This window comes from Aptenodytes patagonicus, chromosome 10, assembly GCF_965638725.1.
Source record: "Aptenodytes patagonicus chromosome 10, bAptPat1.pri.cur, whole genome shotgun sequence".
Classification (NCBI taxonomy): Eukaryota; Metazoa; Chordata; class Aves; order Sphenisciformes; family Spheniscidae; genus Aptenodytes; species Aptenodytes patagonicus.
In genome coordinates this window covers 15410541-15429625 of record NC_134958.1, presented here as the reverse complement: position 1 = coordinate 15429625, position 19085 = coordinate 15410541, and the positions used below count along the sequence as shown (strand labels likewise).

The 19085-nt window shown below is 67.0% G+C and overlaps 1 protein-coding gene across 3 annotated transcripts; it reads left to right on the top strand.

The window, feature by feature from the left end:
* Nucleotides 1-87: 87 nt before the first annotated feature.
* On the top strand, nt 88-18813 carry FURIN (furin, paired basic amino acid cleaving enzyme). 3 transcript variants are annotated; one of them, XM_076348221.1, is made up of 16 exons: nt 88-137; nt 3785-4169; nt 9701-9799; nt 10558-10653; nt 11268-11396; nt 11660-11736; nt 12108-12196; nt 12439-12611; nt 13611-13823; nt 14157-14257; nt 14392-14495; nt 14691-14808; nt 15840-16019; nt 16123-16247; nt 16692-16808; nt 16893-18813. In XM_076348221.1, the coding sequence occupies exons 2-16, from the start codon at nt 3990-3992 to the stop codon at nt 17459-17461; spliced, it is 2370 nt and encodes a 789-aa protein (XP_076204336.1). In that variant the 5' UTR covers nt 88-137; nt 3785-3989; the 3' UTR covers nt 17462-18813. The 3 variants fall into 3 exon arrangements, with proteins under 3 accessions (XP_076204336.1, XP_076204335.1, XP_076204337.1); XM_076348220.1 differs by lacking the exon at nt 88-137 and adding an exon at nt 1274-1327; XM_076348222.1 differs by lacking the exon at nt 88-137 and adding an exon at nt 3325-3371.
* Nucleotides 18814-19085: the final 272 nt, after the last annotated feature.

The window sequence follows — 19085 nt, the reverse complement described above, 5'->3', positions numbered from 1 at the left end:
ACTGTTTCCTGTGTGATTGCTAATGCTTCGTGATCTCTATCATGATATCCGAGTGACTTTGTTTTCTCTGTAAGGAGCTGTAGGACCCGCTCCTACCCGGGACTGCCCAGACCTCTTCTGAGGTGCGGAGGATTCAGGTCAGTTTGGGTTCTGCTGCTTTTGCTTTTTGCTCTTGACCTAGCTTTTGCATTGCTCTTGACACGGTCCTGTGCATCCAGGGGACAAGAGCGTATTGTTTTTTACGAATGACCAAAGCCGAGATGAGCCGCAATTCACTTCTCACCTTTTCTCCTTGGTGGAAGTCTCTCTCCTGAAACCTGAAACTGGGTTGATGGATTTTCCTTGTGTTGCTGCTTTCCAGACAGCTTCTCTGTCAGGCTGCTGCGCGCTGGCCTGGGGCTGCAGCCCCTGCAATACGGACTTTGCAGGAAGGCCAGTGCTGCTCCTGTCGGCCTGGTTGAGGAACCCCCGGCTCCGGTGGCTGCCGGGGCTGGAACGGGCCAGTCTGGGTAGGCTTGTGTCCCGCCAGCCCCGCGTTGCAGAGCGACCCGCTGTCCGCTGCACTGGGCACGCGGGGACGTGAGATGAGGCGTCTTCTGGATGCCCTTCTCTGTGGGCGCACTCGCACACCCGGTTGCTGCCCAGGGCCCATGGTGGGTCTGGGCTCTCACGGGGCAGATCCAGATCTCCCGCTCGAGCCGGCACGGGCAGCCCCTGGTGGGCACGGGTAGCCCCGGGAGGGCACAGTCAGTCCCCGGTGGGCACAGGCAGCCCCGGTGGCCACGTGCCGGGACGGCGGAGAGGCCACGCTGAACCCCGGGCCGTGCCCTGTGCCGGAGGAGGGCGGCTCTCCCCAGGCCGGGGTGAGGGGCAGCGGCCCCGGTTCTCGCGGTGCCCGGGGGAGGGGACTGCGGGGGGTGCCCGGGGGGACCTGGGCCCACCATGGGGCAGAGGGGCCGGGGCCGGGCGCTGCGGCGGGGTGCGGAGCGGTCGGCGGCGCCGGTGCGGCGGCGGGGCGGGCGGGGCGGGCGGCGGTGACGGCATCCGGCGGCGCCCGGCGGAGCGGCGGCCGTGCCGGGCCGGGCTGCGCCGGGCCGAGCGGTGCGGGGCCGGTCGGTCGGTGCGGGGCCGGTCGGCGCGGGGCGGGGCGGCGGGCGGCGCTGACAGCTGCTCGGCGTAAACAAGCGGCCCCGCCGGCCGCCCCGGCCGCCCCTGCCTGGGCCGGGCCCGGCTCCGGGGCGGGCGCTCCGGGCGCCCCGCGGCGTGACGCGGCGCCGCCGACAGACGGGCCCGGCCGCCGGCGGGACGGGAGCGGGCAGGCCGCGCGGTAAGGGCGCGGGGACGCGGCCGGGGACGGGGTCGACCGGCCGGCGCCGGCGGTTTGACAGCTGGGGCGGCCCCGACCGGGCGGGACCCCGGGCGGCGGCGGGGCCGGGGTCGGGCGGGGGCGGCCGGTGGCGCCGCGGCCGTTGGGCAGCCCCGGGCTCGGGGCGCTGCTGGCGGGGACGCGCGCGGCCCGGCGACCCCCGGGCGGGCGCCCCCCGGAGCCGCGGGCTGGGCCGCCCCTGCGGGGCAAAGTCTGTCTGCCCGGCGGCACCCGGGGACGCGGGGCTACGGCCGCCCCGGAGCCGGCGAGCGAGCGGGCTGGGGGGTAGAGGGATGGGGCTGGTGGTGGGGCGGCAGGAGCGGCCGCTGCGGGAGGCCGAGGGCGAGGAGAGAGCCAGGCCTCGTTCCGTCGCACCCATAGGGCCAGCCCCGGCCCGGCCGCCCTCGCAGCCACCCGTTTCTCCGCCGCTGGAGCCGCCCTGCGGGTGCAGGGACGGCTGGCGGCTCGGCCGTGCCGCGGGGCCGCTGCTACAGCCTCGGGACTGCCGTGTCGCTGCCGTGTGGCAGCTGGGCTCAGCTCGCGGGGAAGTGCTGGTATCCAGCAGTATTGGGAAGGGTCCTGGCCGGCTGCTGCCCTGCGTGTGCCGGATGCGATTGGCAGTGTGCCTCTCGTGGGGCTGTGGGTGCGGAGCAGAGAGCACGGCCCGTGACCTGGCAGGGACTTGCGTTCCTGCTCACACCTCGCCGTGCAGGCTGGCCTGCAGCAGCCCGGGGCTGTCCCTGTGCCTCTCCTTCCTCCTGCTCCCAGGGCATGAGGCCAGGGGTTTGCAGGCAGGACTGGGGTGTGCGGCAGAGCTGCCGGGGTCTAGCGGGGAGGGAGCCAGCCTGTCTGGCTGTGCTGGGGCAGCAGGCATGTAGTGCCAGGGCTGTGGAGGGCCGGGCTCTGCACCCCATGGAGGGGGCCTGTCACAGCATTGTCCCCACGTGGAGCAGTCACCGCCGGGGAGCAGGGTGGCTGCTGGCTCTGGGACCATCAAGGTGGAGGAGACTGCCTGACTCAGGGACCTGCGGAGGGGGTGAGGTGCTGGCACAGAGGCTGGCCGTGGCAGACAGTGTCCCCTTGTGCTGTGCTTGCTGCTCTCTCCATTCACGCAGTAGCTTTTTCCCTTCCCTAGGGGCTCCAGGAGCCTTTCCCACTGGAAACTGTGATTTGGGCCCTGGCATGATCTGGGACCCGGGGCTCCGGTCCAGCCTCTGGCGGGTGCTCACAGCTCCCGGTGCCTCGGCAGGGCGGCTGAGCTCGCAGCTGGCCAAGGTCTGGTCGCTGAGGGGGAGCCGCAGCGTGCCTGAATCGCAGCACTGTCTGTGCTGCAGCGGGGTCTCAGGCGGCTGCCAGGACCTGCTCTCCTCCCCTGGCAGCGCCACAGGCTCCCTGCTTGCTGAGGCCACTGCTTGCCGGAGGGGGATGGGGCTCCTCTGGGCACTGCCGGCTCTCATCTTTCCTGCTGTCTCTGAAACATGACCAGATATTTCAAGGTCTCTGTGGAGCTCCATGTGTGGAGCTCACACCCACGCTGTCGTGTCGTGGGCTCCTTTGCACTGGGTGGGTCGCTCCCTGCTCTGCTCCCCACCTGCCTTCCCAGCTTCTTGTGTTTGCCCTCCAACATGATGAGAGCTGTCCCCAGGCACCCTGCATGCAGGTCCCTGGGTGAGTGCTGGAGGTGACGGCATGCCCCTTTTCCTCGTCCCTGTGCCGGTTTCCGTTCTGTTTTGGAGATGAGTCACACCGGTGTCACCATGTTGTGCTCCAGAGGAAGGGCAGAGCTGAGCTACTGATGGTGACAGGCAGCACGGCACTTGGTACTGCTACCAGGTACTGCCTGGTCGATTGCTGACTGTGCAGATGCTGGGGCCTGGGGCTCTGCTCTCCCTGGCTTTCCTCCATCCAGTCTCTCCTCTCTCTCCCTCACACAGAGTCTGTGGGCATCTACTCTGGTCTCCCCTTGGTACTGGAGAGGCAGGCTTCCCATCATGGTTGCTCCCAGGTCCGTGCCCAGATAGGCCTGTCCTGGTTGGAGAAGGGGCTCCTGTCCACTGCAGACCATGGCGGCAGGAGGCACGGCTTCCCTTGCCTTGCCTCTCCCCTCCTTTGGTGCCCTTCTCCCCTCCCAGTTTGTCTCCCATGTTTGTAAGCACAGAGCGTAAGTACACATTGGGCAATAGGCAAGGTAAACAGCGACTCTCTGCTGGGGCAGGCGTGCCGGGGTACCCTGCGGAGCCAGCCACTGCCGTGGCTCCTCAAGCCCCCAGGTTGTCCATGAGCTGTGGTGGACAGCGGTGCTGTATGCCAAGGCCCTCTTACCTGGTGCCGGAGCCGTGGCTTGGTCTGACGGAGCCTGCCCTCCCCGGGTTTGAGGTGGGGCGCCCAGGGCCTGACCACTCTTCCATCTCTCTGCAGATTGTGCTGCTGTCCCGGATGGTCTGTTCCTGCTGCTGCCCTCCGGCCCGGCTGTCGTGGGCTCATCCCCATGCTTTCTTGGGCTGAACGGGGGCCAGCAGGGCAGAGAGGCGGGTGCACCTCGGGGTGCTGACACAGGGAGGCCACTGGACCTGCCGCTCCCAGGACCCTCCTGCTCCCCAGCTAGAGGAGCCCAGATACTCTGATGGATCTGAGGCCCTGCTCGCTGCTCCTGCTCTGGACTCTGGTGGTTGCCCTCGCGCTCCTGGCCCAGGAGGTGCTGGCCCAGCATATTTACATCAACACCTGGGCTGTGCTCGTCCCCGCAGGGCCCCAGGAGGCTGACAGGCTGGCCAGGAAGCATGGATTCCTCAACCTGGGCCCGGTAAGTCCTCCACTTCCCTCTCCCCACGGAAGCAGTGTCCTCTGCCGGCTCTGCCGCAGTCTGGGTGGGCGCTGGGCTTGGCCCCAGAGCCGGCTTGGGGGCTGCTCTTTCTGGCAGCAGGGCCACTGTGTTTGCACCCATTCACTGCAGCCTTCCAGCATCCACTCAAGGGTGGTAATTAGCTGGATGGAGCTGGGGCCTCCCCCCGCCAGTGGGACGGTCTGGTGGCATGGCACGGCACGGCGTGGCACGCTCTGCCTGCTGGAGGGGGAAGGAGGAAAAGTCCATCCCAGCATGAGAAAATTGGGAGTGCTGTGCGTTGGTGGAGGAGGGGAGAGCTCCTGGTTCCCGATGGTGCTCCCTGCAGCAAGTTGCCCCAGTGTGGCACGGCCTCGGCTCAGCCAGGGCAGCAGCAGCACCTCCTGGGTGTCCCCAGAGCCTGCAGTCTGACAGCAGCCGCGTGTCCTTGGCCCTAAGCTGCCCTTCACAGAAGGTGTGTCAGCAGGTCCCCACTGCTCTCTGCTTTCTCTGCCCTCAGCCAGTGGAGGGACGGGGCAGTGCACGCAGCTGTGCTGGGCCAGCACCTCCGTCACCCCCCTGGCAGTGGGGCAAGGAGAACGGGGTGATGGCGAAGGAACCAGGGCCCCTTGTGTTCCCCACGGTCCCAGCTGTTCCCAGCCTTGTCCCCAGCACGAGGAGCTCTGCGGTGCTCTCCTCCTGGTAGCCTTGGCAGGGCCCAGCTCCCCTGTGCTCCAGGCCCCAGGCAGACAGCTCTGCTTTCCCTGGCCAGCTGCGGGCCTTGCGCTCATTGGTAGCAAGGGTGCTCACAGGTCTGGCTCCCAAGGCATCGGTGTGAAAGCTGGGCCTTGGCCGAGAGCCATGGGGCTGGGCGGGCCAGTGGCTGGGCTCCTGCTTGCCAGCGCAGTGCTGCGGGCAGGTCATGTCTCTGTTGGCAGGCTGCTTCTTGCAGGCCTGCGCTTCTTGATGCCGCTGTCATAGCGCGATGCTGGCTGTCCCGTGCTCTTGGCACAGGCTAGTCTGTGGGGCTTTTCTCAGCCCTGCGCTGCGGGCAGGGTGCTGGCCCCGGGGCTGGCGGCAGGTGGGGGCTTTGCCAATGGAGCTGGTGCCAGCACAGCTGCCGTGACCAAGGGTGGTGTCAAAGGGATCCCACGGGAGCGGGTGCAGCAGGGCTGGCCCAGAGGGACACCCCCAGTCCCCGCGCAGGCACGAGGCACTGGACTGGCCCTGCTCCGGCGAGGTGAGGCTGGCACTGGCGGAGCAGAGCCCGCATGGCTCTGCCAGCCTCTGCTGGGCTGCCCACGAGCCCGGGGGTCTGTGACCCCGAGAGCAGGGCACGGCTGCCGGGCTGGGATGGCTCTGCAGGAAGGGAGTGAGGTGCAAAATCCCAGAGGAAATTGCACAACTTGTGGCTGTGGTGTCAGGACCTCGCTGTGAGCAGCTGCCGGGGCGGGCGGGGAAGGTGGCCGCTGCTGGAGCTGGCGGGTGCCTTGTCCTGCCACCCGAAAGGAGCCCTGTGCGGGGCAGTGGGTACACAGGGCTCTGGGGACAGGGAGCCACAAGTCCTCTGGGGCTCGTGCCAGAGGAGGGAGATCTGTGGGGTCCAGGGCCAGGCCCCACCGAGGGCATCTGCACTGCAGGGACAATGGGGTGGCCTCATGTAGGCGCTGTCTGCGTGCAAGTGTCTTAGAGCCGATGTCAGGGCAAAGGATGTGTCAGACCAGGGCCACTGCTGTGCAGAGGGGACTGGGAGAGTGGCCCAGGACAAGTCCCACTGGGCCAGGTCTCCGCTGAGACCCCTGAGAGCAGGGGACGGGGCGGAGGTGCCATCAGCCTGCTCCCAGCTGCTGGCAGCATTTCCCATCACGCTGCGGTGCTGGGTCCCAGGCCCAGCTGCCAGGGTTGAGGGGCACCGGGCACTGCAGCTGTGTCTCCACCGGCCTGGCGGTGCCCGTCAGGCCCCAGGCTGCAGTGCAGAGCTGCTCCCCGTGGCTTGGCGGGGAGCCCAGGCCTGTGTGGGGTCCCTGCCCGTGAGCCATGGAGGCTCTGTGTCAGCTCTGCCCAGTGGCACCCACCTTCTCTGTGTGCCGTTCGCTCTGCGGCCAGAGGCTGGCACTTCCTGGCTCTCCCAGCCCGCTGAGCTGCCAGCAGAGCAGCAGCGAGGCAGCACCCGCAGGCAGAGCCCCGCGGGCTGCGGCAGCTTGGGCTGTGGCAGGAGCTGCTGGTCTGGGCACGTTTTCTCCTGTTCTGGAGCCCGTCCCGGTGTCTGTGCTGCGGGACGAGGCTTGGCTGGCCTGGGCAGCCCGCTCCCACAGAGGGGCTGTGGCGGCCCCACGGGAAGAGCAGGGCTGGAAGGAGCCGGGCTTTCCCTCCTGGGAGGTTTCTGGGCTGCTGTTCCTGGGGGGTGTGTGCCGCTGGGACAGGATGCGGCAGCCAGCCTGGAAGGGGGGGGGACCGGGTGCTTCTGGCAGTGCCCCAGTGAGAGGCCCCCAGGGTCCTTATCTGAGAGGATCCTGGCCTCAGCGTGGGGTCTGGACACTGTCCTCGAGGCGTGCTGTCCTGGCGTACTCCCTGCTCCACCGCTGCCTGCGGAGCCGGGGCAGGCAGGCAGTCCCCTGGGCCAGCGGTGCCTGTGGCAGAACGGTGCCAGGACCTGCGTCTGATGCCAGTGGCCTTGAAGGAGACCCAAAGGACAGTGTCAGGGGGGCGGGGGTCAGAGGATAGGGACGGATGCAGCAGGAAGGCGGGAGCGCAGTGGTTCACGCCGCTGGGGCTGGTGCAAAGGAGGGGGCACAGGCACTGCCTGCCCCAGCTGGGGATGGGGAGCACCGGGGAAGGGCCCAGCTGCTGGTGCCAGCCTTGGGCTGCACTGGCAGGACAATGGGGATGAGCGGCCCCAGCAGTACCAGCCCAGGGAGGAGTGCTCTTACCTCCCATACCTCTGGGCTGTGGGTCCCCACTATCCCGTGCTGCCGCCTGGCACATCGCCCTGCTCCTGGGGATGCAGGCGGGAGTGCGGGCAGCCCGCTGGCCCCGGGGCTGGCCAAGGTGGCCGCGAGCTGTGGCAGGAGGTCGTGGCAGGAGCGGTGAGCTGGCACTGCTCTCTGCGGGATCAGCACTGCCCACCCTGGGGACACATGGGGCTGGGGGGTGGCTCTGCCCTTGCTGAGGACAGGGACTGTGGGGATTAGGGTGGAAGCGTGTGGGCTGGCCGGCTCCTGGCTGCCACCGCAGTGTCTGTGCAGACCTAATCCAGTCGGATGACCAGGCAGGGCTGTGATCTGCTTGCAGGAACAATCGGAGCTCTGTCCTTACCCCTGGAGGGAGTGAGGGGGTGCTGGGGGAGGGCAGCGAGCCTGCAGCTCGCTTTCCCCTCTGCCAGGCCGGTGCAGAGGCTTTTCACCTCGGCACCTCCCCAAATGCTCTGAGCTGCTGGGCATCCCAGGCTGTACTGGGGGGATGCGGTGTGCTGTAGGGAACAGGCCTGGGTCTGTCCCCAGTGACTCTGGTGGTGCTGGAGGTGTGATGCTGCCCTAACAGGCAGGGCTACAGCTCTGCAGCCGGCTGTGCCCTGCAGGGAAGGGGTGCAGAGCTGCAGGCTGAGTCCTGGCCTTTCCTCTGCTGGCCCAGGGCAGGAGGAGTGCCCAGCTGCCACCGGCACCAGGGAACGCAGCCCCATGTCATGAGCACCATGTCTCGGGAAGCCAGCATGGTCTGCGACTTCCCTGGATAACACCAGCTGGTGCGGCGTGGGGTTGATTTGCATGCTGCATTGTCCCCTGCTGCAAGCTTGCTCCCCACCACGGTCCAAGGTCCGGGGGACGCACGCAGAGAGGAGCAGGGTCCTGAGCTGGCAGCCGGGGGCTTTGCCTGCCCCTTCCCTGGGGACTGACGTGTGCTGGCGTGCTGCGAGCACCAGACTCCCCTGGTGATGGAGCCGTGGACACAAGTCCTGACCCCAGTGTTCGGCTCTTGCCGTCCTGTGCCACCAGCGCTGGGTTGCCACGAGTCGAGTCCGTTCCCTTTCCTGCCCACGGAGCAGCTGGTGCACAGGGGGCCGTGTCACGGGGGGAGCCCTGTGGAGCGGAGCAATTCCCCTTCAGTGGGTGGGGGCATGGCCTGCTGGCACGCGGTTCCCCCCGAGCAGGGGTGGTGCAGGTCTGGCTCCAGGTGCCAGGGTGCGTTTCCCTCGCTCCGCGGAGCACGGAGGGGCTTCAGGGTGAAGTGCATGACTTGGAGAGCCGCAGCCCAGATTTGCTGCCCCGGGGCTGAGGGTGTCAGTCAGCCAGCTGCATCTTTCCTCCCCTGCTCGGCTCCGGCTGGCTGCGTAGCTGGCCAGGGTGGCGGCACATCTGCAGAGCTCTGATAAGCTTGGGGGGGTTCGTTAACTGCAACCAAACTGTTTTGCGGCAGCCTGGGGCGGCAGAGGGTGAGATGTCCTCTCCCTTGTGTTCCCGCAGCCCTTGCAGCCCAGCCCTGCAGGTGATGGCACAGCCTGGGCAGCCAGATCCTGCCTGCGGCCGCTGCCCAGACTTTGCGGCTTCCAGCGGGGCAGGGTGGGCGCTTGGCCCCCTTCTCCCCAGTCCAGGCAGGCTGCTGGGCTGGGAGGCCCTGGGCAGCAGGGGTGGGACCGCCGCGGCCAGGCCAGCCTCTGGGACGTGCAGGAGGGGATAAGGAAATGACAGCACTGGAGAGGGTTTGGGATTTAAAAATAACCGGCTGGGCGGCTGCATGGCCTCCTGGCCTAGCTGGGCTGTGCTGGAGTCCCGTCCTGCCCCAGCCCCGGCTGGGCTGTCCCCGCATGCGTGGGAGCTGAGCCATGGCCAGCGCAGCACGGCTCCTCGGCTGGTGGCTGCCCCTGCCTGGGGTCAGATGCCTGTGTGCCCCCTTGCTTTGCTCCACTGGAGCTGGCTGTGCCCCAAGGTAGAGACTGGCGCTGGGTGGGTGCTCTGGTGCGGCACTGGCCTGTGTTGTGTGGGGAGAAGGGCTCTGCGAGTGGCCTGTCTGGAGGAGCAGAGGCTGGCTCGGACACTCCCTGACCTGGCTGGGGCCACCTGGGGATTGGGGTCTGGACCCCCCCCTGACTCCCCCCCCCTAGTAGCAGGGGGTGCTGGTTGGCTCAGGGAGAGGAGTGGCAGTTTTGTCTCCTGAGGTTGGTGCCTCTTCCAGGCTGGCTCCAAAAGCCCTGTCCCTCTCTGCTGCTGCTTGTCTGGGGCCTCCCTGCCAGGGCAGCAGCTTTGTTGGACAATTAGGGACTTACTGCCATGCGGGGACCCGTGGGAGGGTGAGGTGGGCATAGGCCACGTTACTGTGGCCCCAGGGTCTCCCCAGCTGCCTTGTCACCAGCTGCTGCAGCCTCTCGCAGGAGGTCCTGCATGGGGTACCAGCAGCCGCTTTGGAGTGGGTGGCCCAGCCTGCCCATGGCAGCCCTAGGGCTTGAGATTGCAGGTTGGGAGACAGGGAATCAGGGAGACTGGGCTGTCATGTCCATCCTGCTCCTTTCTCTGTTTCAGATCTTTGGCGACTATTATCACTTTCGGCACAGCGGTGTGGTGAAGCGTTCCCTCTCGCCCCACCAGCCCTGGCACAGCCGTTTGGCCAGGGAACCACAGGTACGTGCAGCGGGGGGGCCCTGCCTGCCATCTGCAGGGGCCTGGCTTTGGTGCTGGGCACTTCATGCTGGCATGTGAGCCAACACTGGGTACAGGATGGGGCTGAGCTTCCTTGAACCGTCCCCTGGCATTGAGGCCTGTGGCAGAGTCGGGTGGGAGCCTGGCACATGGCTGACAAGGGCAGGGAGTTGGCGAAGCTGGCATCACCATCCTGTGGGCTGCTGTGATCCCAGGGCACGGGGCAGCCTCAGCTCCCTGGAGGGCTCTCCATCCTCGTACGTGGGGCAAGGTGTGCAGGGCAGTGCCAGCAGTGCCAGATCCCAGCACGGCGGTGTGGCGGGGCTGCTGTGATCTCCATTCCCTGGCTCCGGCCCAGGGGCCTGGCATGCTGGCAGCGCAGTGGGGCATGCAGCGCGTCACGGCGGCTGGCAGGCTCTCGGCAGCCCGCTGCTCAGCAGAGCTCTGCGCTCTGACCTGCCCGCTCCGCTGGAGCAGAGCCTGTCGCGGGACGCCTGGCGCTGCCGCCCTGGCACGGCTGGCCAGGGGAGGCCAGGAGGGATGGTCTGGGTGCTGCAGTAGCTCTGGCAGGGTCAGCTGCTCTGCCAGCCCAGGGCTGGCTGCGAGATCCCCAGGGAGAGCCCCTCTGGGCAGGCTGCTGGCTGGGAGGCAGAGGGCCCGGCAAGCTGCTGGCATGGGCGTGAGCTGCCGAGGGGGCAGGCAGGGGCAGTGGGGGAGCCCCATGCCCTCTCTGTTCCCAGGTGCATTGGCTGGAGCAGCAGGTGGCAAAGCGCAGGACCAAGCGAGACATTTTCATGGAGCCCACGGACCCCAAGTTCCCGCAGCAGTGGTACCTGGTGAGTGCCGGGCGGGGGCTGCATGCTGCTGGGCGAGGAGGGGAGCCGCACAGTCGCGACAGCAGGTTCTGGGGATGCAGACGTGGCACCCGAGGGATCGCTGTCAGGCAGCTGCTGCTGCCAGCCAGGCTGGCGGGGAGGAGGAAGGCCTGAGGCAGTCGCCCGGTGCTGTTGGTCTGGGGACACCCCATGGAAGAGGCTGTGCTCACAGAGCTGTGGCTCCCTGCTGGGGCACTGGCAGGGCTGGGGAGAGCCCGGGGCTGGACTGGGCAGGAACAGCCCTTTGCCTGGCCCAGGAATGGGATCCGTGCCCCTGCCTGTCTGCATCATCAAGCTCGGGCACAAGCCTAATCTCTGCGAAGTGAGACGTATTTATGGGGCCCAAGCACAGTCTGGGGCTCAGTTTCCTTTCGGAGTGGCCCTCTGCAGGCAGCCATGCCCAGCCCTCTGTGCCTGGGTCCCCTGGGGTTTCCTCATCCCCACACCACAGCAGAGTGGGGTGAAGGCTGCTTCTTGCCCGCCCTTACAGCTGGGCCTGGGAGGGGTCTGGGCACACCCCCACTGCAGTGCCAGCAACTGGGCACAGCTCCTATTGCCAGGGCTTCTCTCGGCAGTACAACACGAACCAGCGGGACCTGAATGTGCGTCAGGCCTGGGAGCAGGGCTACACGGGCAAGGGCATCGTGGTTTCCATCCTGGATGATGGCATTGAGAAGAATCACCCTGACCTGGAGGGCAACTATGTAAGCGTGGGGCGATGCCGCAGGGCTGTGTGCCACGGGAGCCTGTCTGGGCAGCTGCATCTGCTTGGTGCAGCCCCAGAGCTGCGTGGCACAGGGCTCATGCCTGCCATGGCGGGACATGGAGGAAAGCGATGGAGGTGGGACTGGAGCCTGCCCCCCCTACTCAGCCCAGCCTCAGGGACATGGAGCACAGGTGTGCCCCCATGGCGGTGGGGCTCAGTGGGCAAGGTAGATGGTCTCTAACTGCCAGATCTGTCTTCCAGGATCCAGGGGCGAGCTTTGATGTCAACGACCAGGACCCAGACCCGCAGCCCCGTTACACACAGATGAACGACAACAGGTGAGGCAGGAGGCAGACGCGAGGGTGGCAGAGCCCAGCCATGGCAGGGACTCAGCAGCAGTGCCAGCCCTCATGGATTGCGGGAGGGTGCAGGAGTGACAGCATGCTTCTGCCCCACAGAGAAACCCCCTGCTTCCCTTTCTGATGCGAGCAGCATCCTTTGGGGCTGCCCAGTGCCAGTGCAGGTTGTTCAGTCCCTCCTGCTCCAGAGCAGGAGGGTAGACGGAGGAGCCCTGTGAGGTCTTTGTTGGCCGCCTGGTTTGGGAGGGACGGGAGGCAGCCTGGGCGCTGGTCCCTCCAGCTGCGGCTGGTGCCCAGCCCTGTGCTCCTCGCACCCCATCTGAGCACGCTTTGTCTTGTTTCAACTGCAGACATGGCACGCGCTGCGCAGGGGAAGTTGCTGCTGTGGCAAACAATGGGATCTGTGGTGTTGGCGTGGCTTACAATGCCAGGATTGGAGGTGGGTGCCACCCTGCCCTGCACTGAGAGCAAAGCCTGCACTGAGCTCTGTGGATGCCTCACGGCCGGAGGAGTGGGCTGTGCCAGTGATCTTGGTGCTGCTGGCCAGGGTAGCCCTGTGGTGGCCCGTGGCACAGGGTGGCAACAGTGGATAGAGGGCTCTCGCCAGCGGCACTGCTGCCCTGTGGTGCGCAGCTGCCCTGCCCTGTCCGGTCACCCGTGACGTCTGCTCTCTGGCCCTAGGCGTGCGCATGCTGGATGGGGAGGTGACTGATGCTGTGGAGGCCCATTCCCTGGGCCTCAATCCCAACCACATCCACATCTACAGTGCCAGCTGGGGCCCCGAGGATGACGGCAAGACTGTGGATGGCCCGGCCCGGCTGGCGGAGGAGGCTTTCTTCCGAGGGGTCAGCCAGGTGAGCGGGAGAGTTTGCCGGGGGAGTGCCAGCTGAGCTCCTGCCCCTTCCCCCAGGTCTCCCTTGCTCTGCCTGCCCTGGTTGTTGTCCCTGCCCTCCAGTGATGAGCTGTCTTCCAGCCCGTCTCCAGGATCAGGCTCTGTTGGTTTTTCCTGTTCTTACTGTGTGATGGCTCTGAGTCAGGGCTCCTCCCATGCAGGGTGCTTATCTCGCCTTTCTGAGCAGCCCTATCCTCCCTGCTCAGAGGACTCCGGCACAGCCCCATGCCAGGACGGTCTCTCCCCACTCTCCAAAGCCCTGTGCTGGTTCCTGCCTTGTTTCATGCCAGCCGCTCGCCCTCGCTTCCCCCTGCTGTCCCCATGTGCTGTCAGTGCAGCCTGTGCCTTGGCATGGCCGTGGTGCAGCCTGTGTGGTTCAGCCGTGCCCCATGTTCCGCCTGGGATTCCTTGCACAAAGACACATGTGCTGTGTGAGCTGTGCTGGCAAACCCGCCCCGCTGTGCCATGCTAGCTCTGTCACACATGCTGTGAGTGGAGCTGTGGCTTCTGGGTGCCAAGCAGCCGGTCGGGACTGCTCTGCCAAGCTCCCGCAGCGCTACCAGGCAGTTGCAAATGCCACACAGTTCTGCCACAGGCAGAATCAGCCTGGGTGACTTCCGAGCGGAAAAAGACATCAGTTCTTGGAAGCCCTGCTTCGACAGGGCCTCCTGCCGCCCAGTCCCTTACCTGTTGGGGCAGCCTCTGCAGAGCTGCCTCAGCATCTCTGTAGGCATGGCGGTGGTGAGGGATGGGGGTGCCAGGCGCCCAGGCCGGCGGGCTGGCTGGTGGTGTCCCACTGTGCCCCGGTGTCCCAGCTGCATCTGCTTAGTCTTTCCTACTCAGGCTGCAAGAGCCCTGGGGCCAGCACCATCCCTTCATCCCCGGCTCCGGCCTGGGGCTTCCCGCCCTGCAGCAGCACAGGTGACGCTGGTGCTGGCCCTCACCCTGCCTCTGTTGCTAGGGCCGAGGGGGGCTGGGCTCCATCTTCGTCTGGGCGTCCGGGAACGGGGGCCGCGAGCACGACAGCTGCAACTGTGACGGTTACACCAACAGCATCTACACACTGTCCATCAGCAGCACCACGCAGTATGGTAACGTGCCCTGGTACAGCGAGGCCTGCTCCTCCACCCTTGCCACCACCTACAGCAGCGGCAACCAGAACGAGAAGCAGATCGTGAGTCGGGGCTGTCGGTGTCTGCAGGCTGGGGGCTCACGGGGGTGGGACATGCCGTGGGTTGTGGCCGCCATGGGCGTTCCTCCGGGAGCTGAGCAGGCTGCGATGCTGGGAGCAGGGCTGGCCCCGCTCTGCCATGCTGCTGCTCTCCAGGTCGCTCCCAGGGCTCCGTCTCATGAGTTAAGGGCTTCTGGAGGGAAGCTCATGAGCTGCCCCGGGAGTGGTGGCTCTGCCTCGTATCCCACGGCCCTCATGGGGATGCAAGCCCCGGAGCCAGCTCCTGGACTTGGCTGGTGCCCGCAGCACCTCCTACCCTGGCACTCCTCCTTGCAGGTGACGACTGACCTCAGACAGAAATGCACCGAATCACACACAGGAACGTCGGCCTCGGCGCCCCTGGCTGCTGGCATCATCGCCCTCGCCCTGGAAGCCAAGTAAGGGCAGGCACAGAGTGGGGCTGGGCTGGGGTGGCTGTGCAAGCCCCGCGAGACAGCGGCACCTGGGCACGGACCTGCCTGGGGCCGGGAGGAGCTGGGTGCTGGTGCCTGAGCCCCGTGTCTCCCTGCAGCAAGAACCTGACCTGGCGGGACATGCAGCATCTGGTGGTGCAGACATCGAAGCCGGCTCACCTCAACGCCAATGACTGGGTCACCAACGGTGTCGGCCGCAAAGGTACCAGGGTGCCGGGGATGGACCGGTCTCCCATTCCTGCAAGCACCACTAGCCCAGGGGTGCTGGGGCAGGGCACCCCGGCAGTCCTGGGGGGCAAAGGAGGCAGGAGGCCCTGGTGAGCCGTGCAGCACAGCCAGGCACACGTACCCCGCCGGGGTCCCCTGGGAGTGGCACTGACCCCTTCTCTGTCCACAGTCAGCCACTCCTACGGCTACGGCCTGCTGGATGCTGGGGCCATGGTAAGCCTGGCCAAGAACTGGACCACAGTGGGACCTCAGAGGAAGTGTGTCATCGACGTCCTCACAGAGCCGAAGTAAGGGATAGTGAGCCCAGGAGTGCATCGCCCAGTGTCTGCCCTGCACACAGCCCCACGCAGGAGCCCGGGCACCTCTGGGTCCAGGGCAGGGAGTGGGGAGGATCTCCGGGGCTGAGCTGCCCCCAAGACCCTGGACCATCCTCCTGCGAGAGCTTGGGGAGAGGTGGGAAAGCTGCCTTCAGCTGTCCAGCACCGACATCAACTGCTGAGCCTGCCTGCTGCTGCTGGGGCTGGGCTGGGTGCGGCAGGGGTGCAGGCAGGCTGGGGCACCACGGTTTGGGAGCAGCCAGCACGAGTCATCCCCAGACAGAGGGGCTTTTCAGGGGTCAGACAGAAGCTCCTTTTACTCCCGCTCGGCCGCCGCTGCCGCAGCGCAGTGTGTGCCGAGTCTCGTGTGCGGCCAGGGCACTCCCTGGGGGCTCTTGGGGGGAGCGTGGGGGAGTGTCCCTGGGCATGGAGGAAGCCAGGGCTGGGCTCTGCCTGCTGCCCTGCCCCGGTCCCCTGGGACCCAGCCCTGCCCGTCCAGAGCAGGCACTCCTTGTGACCGGCATCCTGCACTGGCACCAGGGCCAGCACTGCAGGTAGCTGTGAGGGGGACAGCCGCACACAAGCAGTGGGATGGGGATGGCTGTGCCAGTCCCGTCCCTGGCTGCGCCATGCAGAGTGGAGCCGGCCCTGTGGCAGGCGAAGAAAGGGCCCATTCAGGGCTGGCAGAGAGCAGCGGCTGGGGAGGCTGCACCGGGCAGCGCATGCTCGGCAGAGCAAACCCCCCCCCCATGCCTGGGAACTGGGGCAGGCCCATGCGGTCAAGGCTGGGCGCTGCCCGGGCCTTCTGCTGCCTGCACCCCATCTGGGGATGGAGAGGAGGCACCAGCCTCTGTGGGATTGCCTCGGGCTCCAGCCGCCCCGGGGTACAGCGCCTGGTTCCCGGGGCAGCCGCAAAGCCCCGCAGCGGGGAGCGGGGGCCGGGGCACCCTGTTGCGTGCCCCTGGGCTGGGACTGGGCTCACTCTTGCCTGTCCTTGGCAGGGACATTGGGAAGCGCCTGGAGGTGCGACGGAAGGTGGATGCCTGCCTGGGGAAAGCCAACTACATCAGCCGGCTGGAGCACGTGCAGGCCAGGCTGACGCTGTCCTACAACCGGCGGGGGGACTTGGCCATCCACCTCGTCAGTCCCATGGGCACCCGCTCTACCCTCCTGGCCGCCAGGTAGGTGCCGGGCTGCGGGGTGCCCCAGGGCGGCCCTAGGCCCAGGTTGGCACAAGTAGGTTTGCGGGACGCTGGTACTCACCTCTCACGCCGCCTTGCCCAGGCCCCACGACTTCTCGGCCGATGGCTTCAACGACTGGGCCTTCATGACGACGCACTCGTGGGATGAGGACCCCTCTGGGGAATGGGTGCTGGAGATCGAGAACACCAGCGATGCTAACAACTATGGTAGGGCTGGGCCAGCCTCACCTCCACCACTGCCTCCCTCTGAGCCCAGGGCGGGAGTGGGAGCAGCACAGGCGCCCGGTGTCCCCACAGCATCCCTGAGCAGAGGGGCCAGTGACACCTCGGATGCTTTGCAGTGACCTGGCTGGGGAGAGGCTGGAGCTGGGCATGCAGGAGGGGATGCAGCTGCTCTGGGGCGGCAGGGGTCTGGGGCAGCACGCACCCCCCGTGCCAGCTGGCCTGCCCCCCCCCCCTCCCCCCGACCCTGCGGGCAGCCCTGCACAGGGACATAGTCCCATGTTGGGCGCTCTTCCAGGTGGTGGGCACAGCCCTGTTGTCCCCTGACAGCCTGTGGTGGGGACCAAGTGTAAGCCCCCTCCCTGTGCCTGTCCCAAGCGCAGGCAGACCTGCAGGCGCATTGGTGGTCCTCACCCCATGTCATTGCAGGCACGCTGACAAAGTTCACGCTCGTGCTGTACGGGACGGCCACTGATTCCCCCAGCCTCTCCAACCAGCTGGAGAGCAGTGGCTGCAAGACCCTGACCCCCAGCCAGACCTGTGTGGGTGAGTGTGGGGCCAGCGGGGAGGGGACGGGGGTGCAGGCACAGGTGGCTCACCCTGCCTGCACTGACCCTGCCTTTCCCGCAGTCTGTGAGGAGGGGTACTACCTGCACCAGAAGAGCTGCCTGAAGCGCTGCCCTCCCGGCTTCGCACCCGGCATCCAGAGCACATACTACAACCTGGAGAACAGCGTGGAGCCCATCGCGCCCCACCTCTGCCTGCCCTGCCACCCCTCCTGCGCCACCTGCACAGGGCCCGGCCCCAACCAGTGCCTGACCTGCCCCGCGCACTCCCACTTCAGCAGCTTGGACCTCTCCTGCTCCCACCAGACACAGAGTAGCCGCGCGTCCCCTGCCCTGGCAGACGGCGAGGGGCTGGCCGAGGCCCCCCCTCCAGCCAACCTACCTGTCCTCATTGCCAGCCTCAGCTGTGTCTTCATTGTCGTCATCTTCATCACCGTCTTCCTGGTGCTGCAGGCGCGCTCAGGCTTCAGCCTGCGGGGCGTGAAGGTCTACGCCTTGGACAGCGGGATCATCTCCTACAAGGGGCTTCCCTCTGACATCTGGCAGGAGGAGGGTCCCTCTGAGTCGGACGGTGAGGAGTCTGAGGCCCACAGTGAGAGGACTGCCTTCATCAGAGACCAAAGTGCCCTTTGATGAGCCCTCCCGCCCCTCCCTCCTCCCTGCCCAGCACCGCAGGGCCGGGGCAGGCGAGGCTGAGGGGCCCTGGACTCTGCCCCTGTCCCCCTCCTGCACTGCAGCAGCCCGGGGCTCCCCACTTGCCCGCACCGTCCCTCAGCCCTGGCCTGGGCTGCCAGGCACGGCCCTGCCGGCACCGTCCCCAGCTCGGCACCGTCCCAGTCTTGCACCATCTCTCTTGGCTCCGCGTCCATCCTGTACCCCACACCGGGGTGTTCGATGGCAGTGGGGCCCTGGCACTCGCTGGTCTTGCGCTGGCAGCCATGTCCCCTGCCCCAGGCAGCTGCTGCTTGGGGTCACGCAAGTCCCCCAGGGTGGGCAGTGTGTGGGGTCCCTGGGTTGTCATTGCTCAGGTTGGGCTGGCTGGGGTAGGGGTGGCTCTGCCCTGAGCCGAGACATGCTCTGCCCCACCAGGGCTGAGCCTAGCCCACGGCACAGCATCCCCCTGCCCCTGCTGCTCTCGGCACCCGCCGGGACTCTGCCTGCATCCCTGGCTCAGCCTGCTGTGTCCTGGCTCCCTGCCACCTCCCAAGGGCCTGTCCACCTCCACCCATGCCCTTCAACAGCAATAATGGCCAAGCCTCAGCCTCTGCTGCCTGCTGCCTGCCCGTCCCACCGTGGCTGTGGCTGCCTGCAGTGCGGACAGGAGCCCCCCTGCACTAGGGAGTGTGGGGCAGGGCAGCGCCTTCCCTTGCGCCCGAGGCTCAGCCCCCCAGCGTGGGTAGGGACCACCTTGCACAGACCCTGCTCTGTGGGGCTGCCCCAAGCCCCCTCATGTTTTGCCCCTGGGCAGGGCTGTGCGTGCTGCTGGATGGGGCAGTCGGGCAGTGCTGGTTGCCTGCACTGCCCCAGCTCTGCCTGCACCTTGCCTGTGCTGGGCAGAGCCCGGCATTCCTGCAGCCCTAGCCCCCAGCGTGCCCCTGCCCCCCGACGTGCCTTGCCCCCACTTGGTGACAATCCGTTCTGCTCCCTGCCAGAGCCCCCTCCCGGCACCGCCTGCCCTCGCTCCCCCTTCCCCGTGGGCTGGGGGCCGGTGCTGCGAGCCCTTTCACTGTCCGCCGCCGCACACCAGGGCCGTGGCACGGGCTCCCACCCGCCCTGTGCCAGCACCAGCCCTGGCCCACCGTGGATGGAGCCGCCGGCCGGGGGGCCACAGGACTATTTTTCTATAATAACTTTTTGGTGCACAGTAATTTTTTCTTGTAATTTAATCAGCCGGGAGCTGCCTCCTGAGCCTGTTTTTAATTTAATGGATGTGGATATAACGCTAGAGAGACTGACTTATTAAATGTTCAGAACTATGCAAACCAGCTCCGCTGCCTGTGCTCTGTGTGCCGCGACCCCAGGTGGCCCTGGCCGGGATGGGCAGCCTGTCCCCAGGGGCAGGAGGGCGCAGGGCCTGCGGGGTGCCCGGATCTGCTCTGCGGCCACAGGAGGGGGCCTGGGGCCCTGCCTGCAGCCATGCCTGCAGCCGGGGTGGGGGCACCTTGCTGGGGTGCGTGCCTGCTGTGCAGGCAGGGAGCCCTGGCTGCCGTGCTGCCCACCGTAGTGCGGCTGTGGGAGCCTGCAGCACCGGGTCCCC

Bases quoted from the DNA above. Each gene is read 5' to 3' on its own strand.
- FURIN (XM_076348221.1), top strand. From the start codon at position 3,990: ATGGATCTGAGGCCCTGCTCGCTGCTCCTGCTCTGGACTCTGGTGGTT. The intron at 11,737-12,107 runs GTGAGGCAGGAG...TTTCAACTGCAG, and splicing joins ACACAGATGAACGACAACAG to ACATGGCACGCGCTGCGCAG. The intron at 14,809-15,839 runs GTAAGGGATAGT...TGTCCTTGGCAG, and splicing joins GACGTCCTCACAGAGCCGAA to GGACATTGGGAAGCGCCTGG.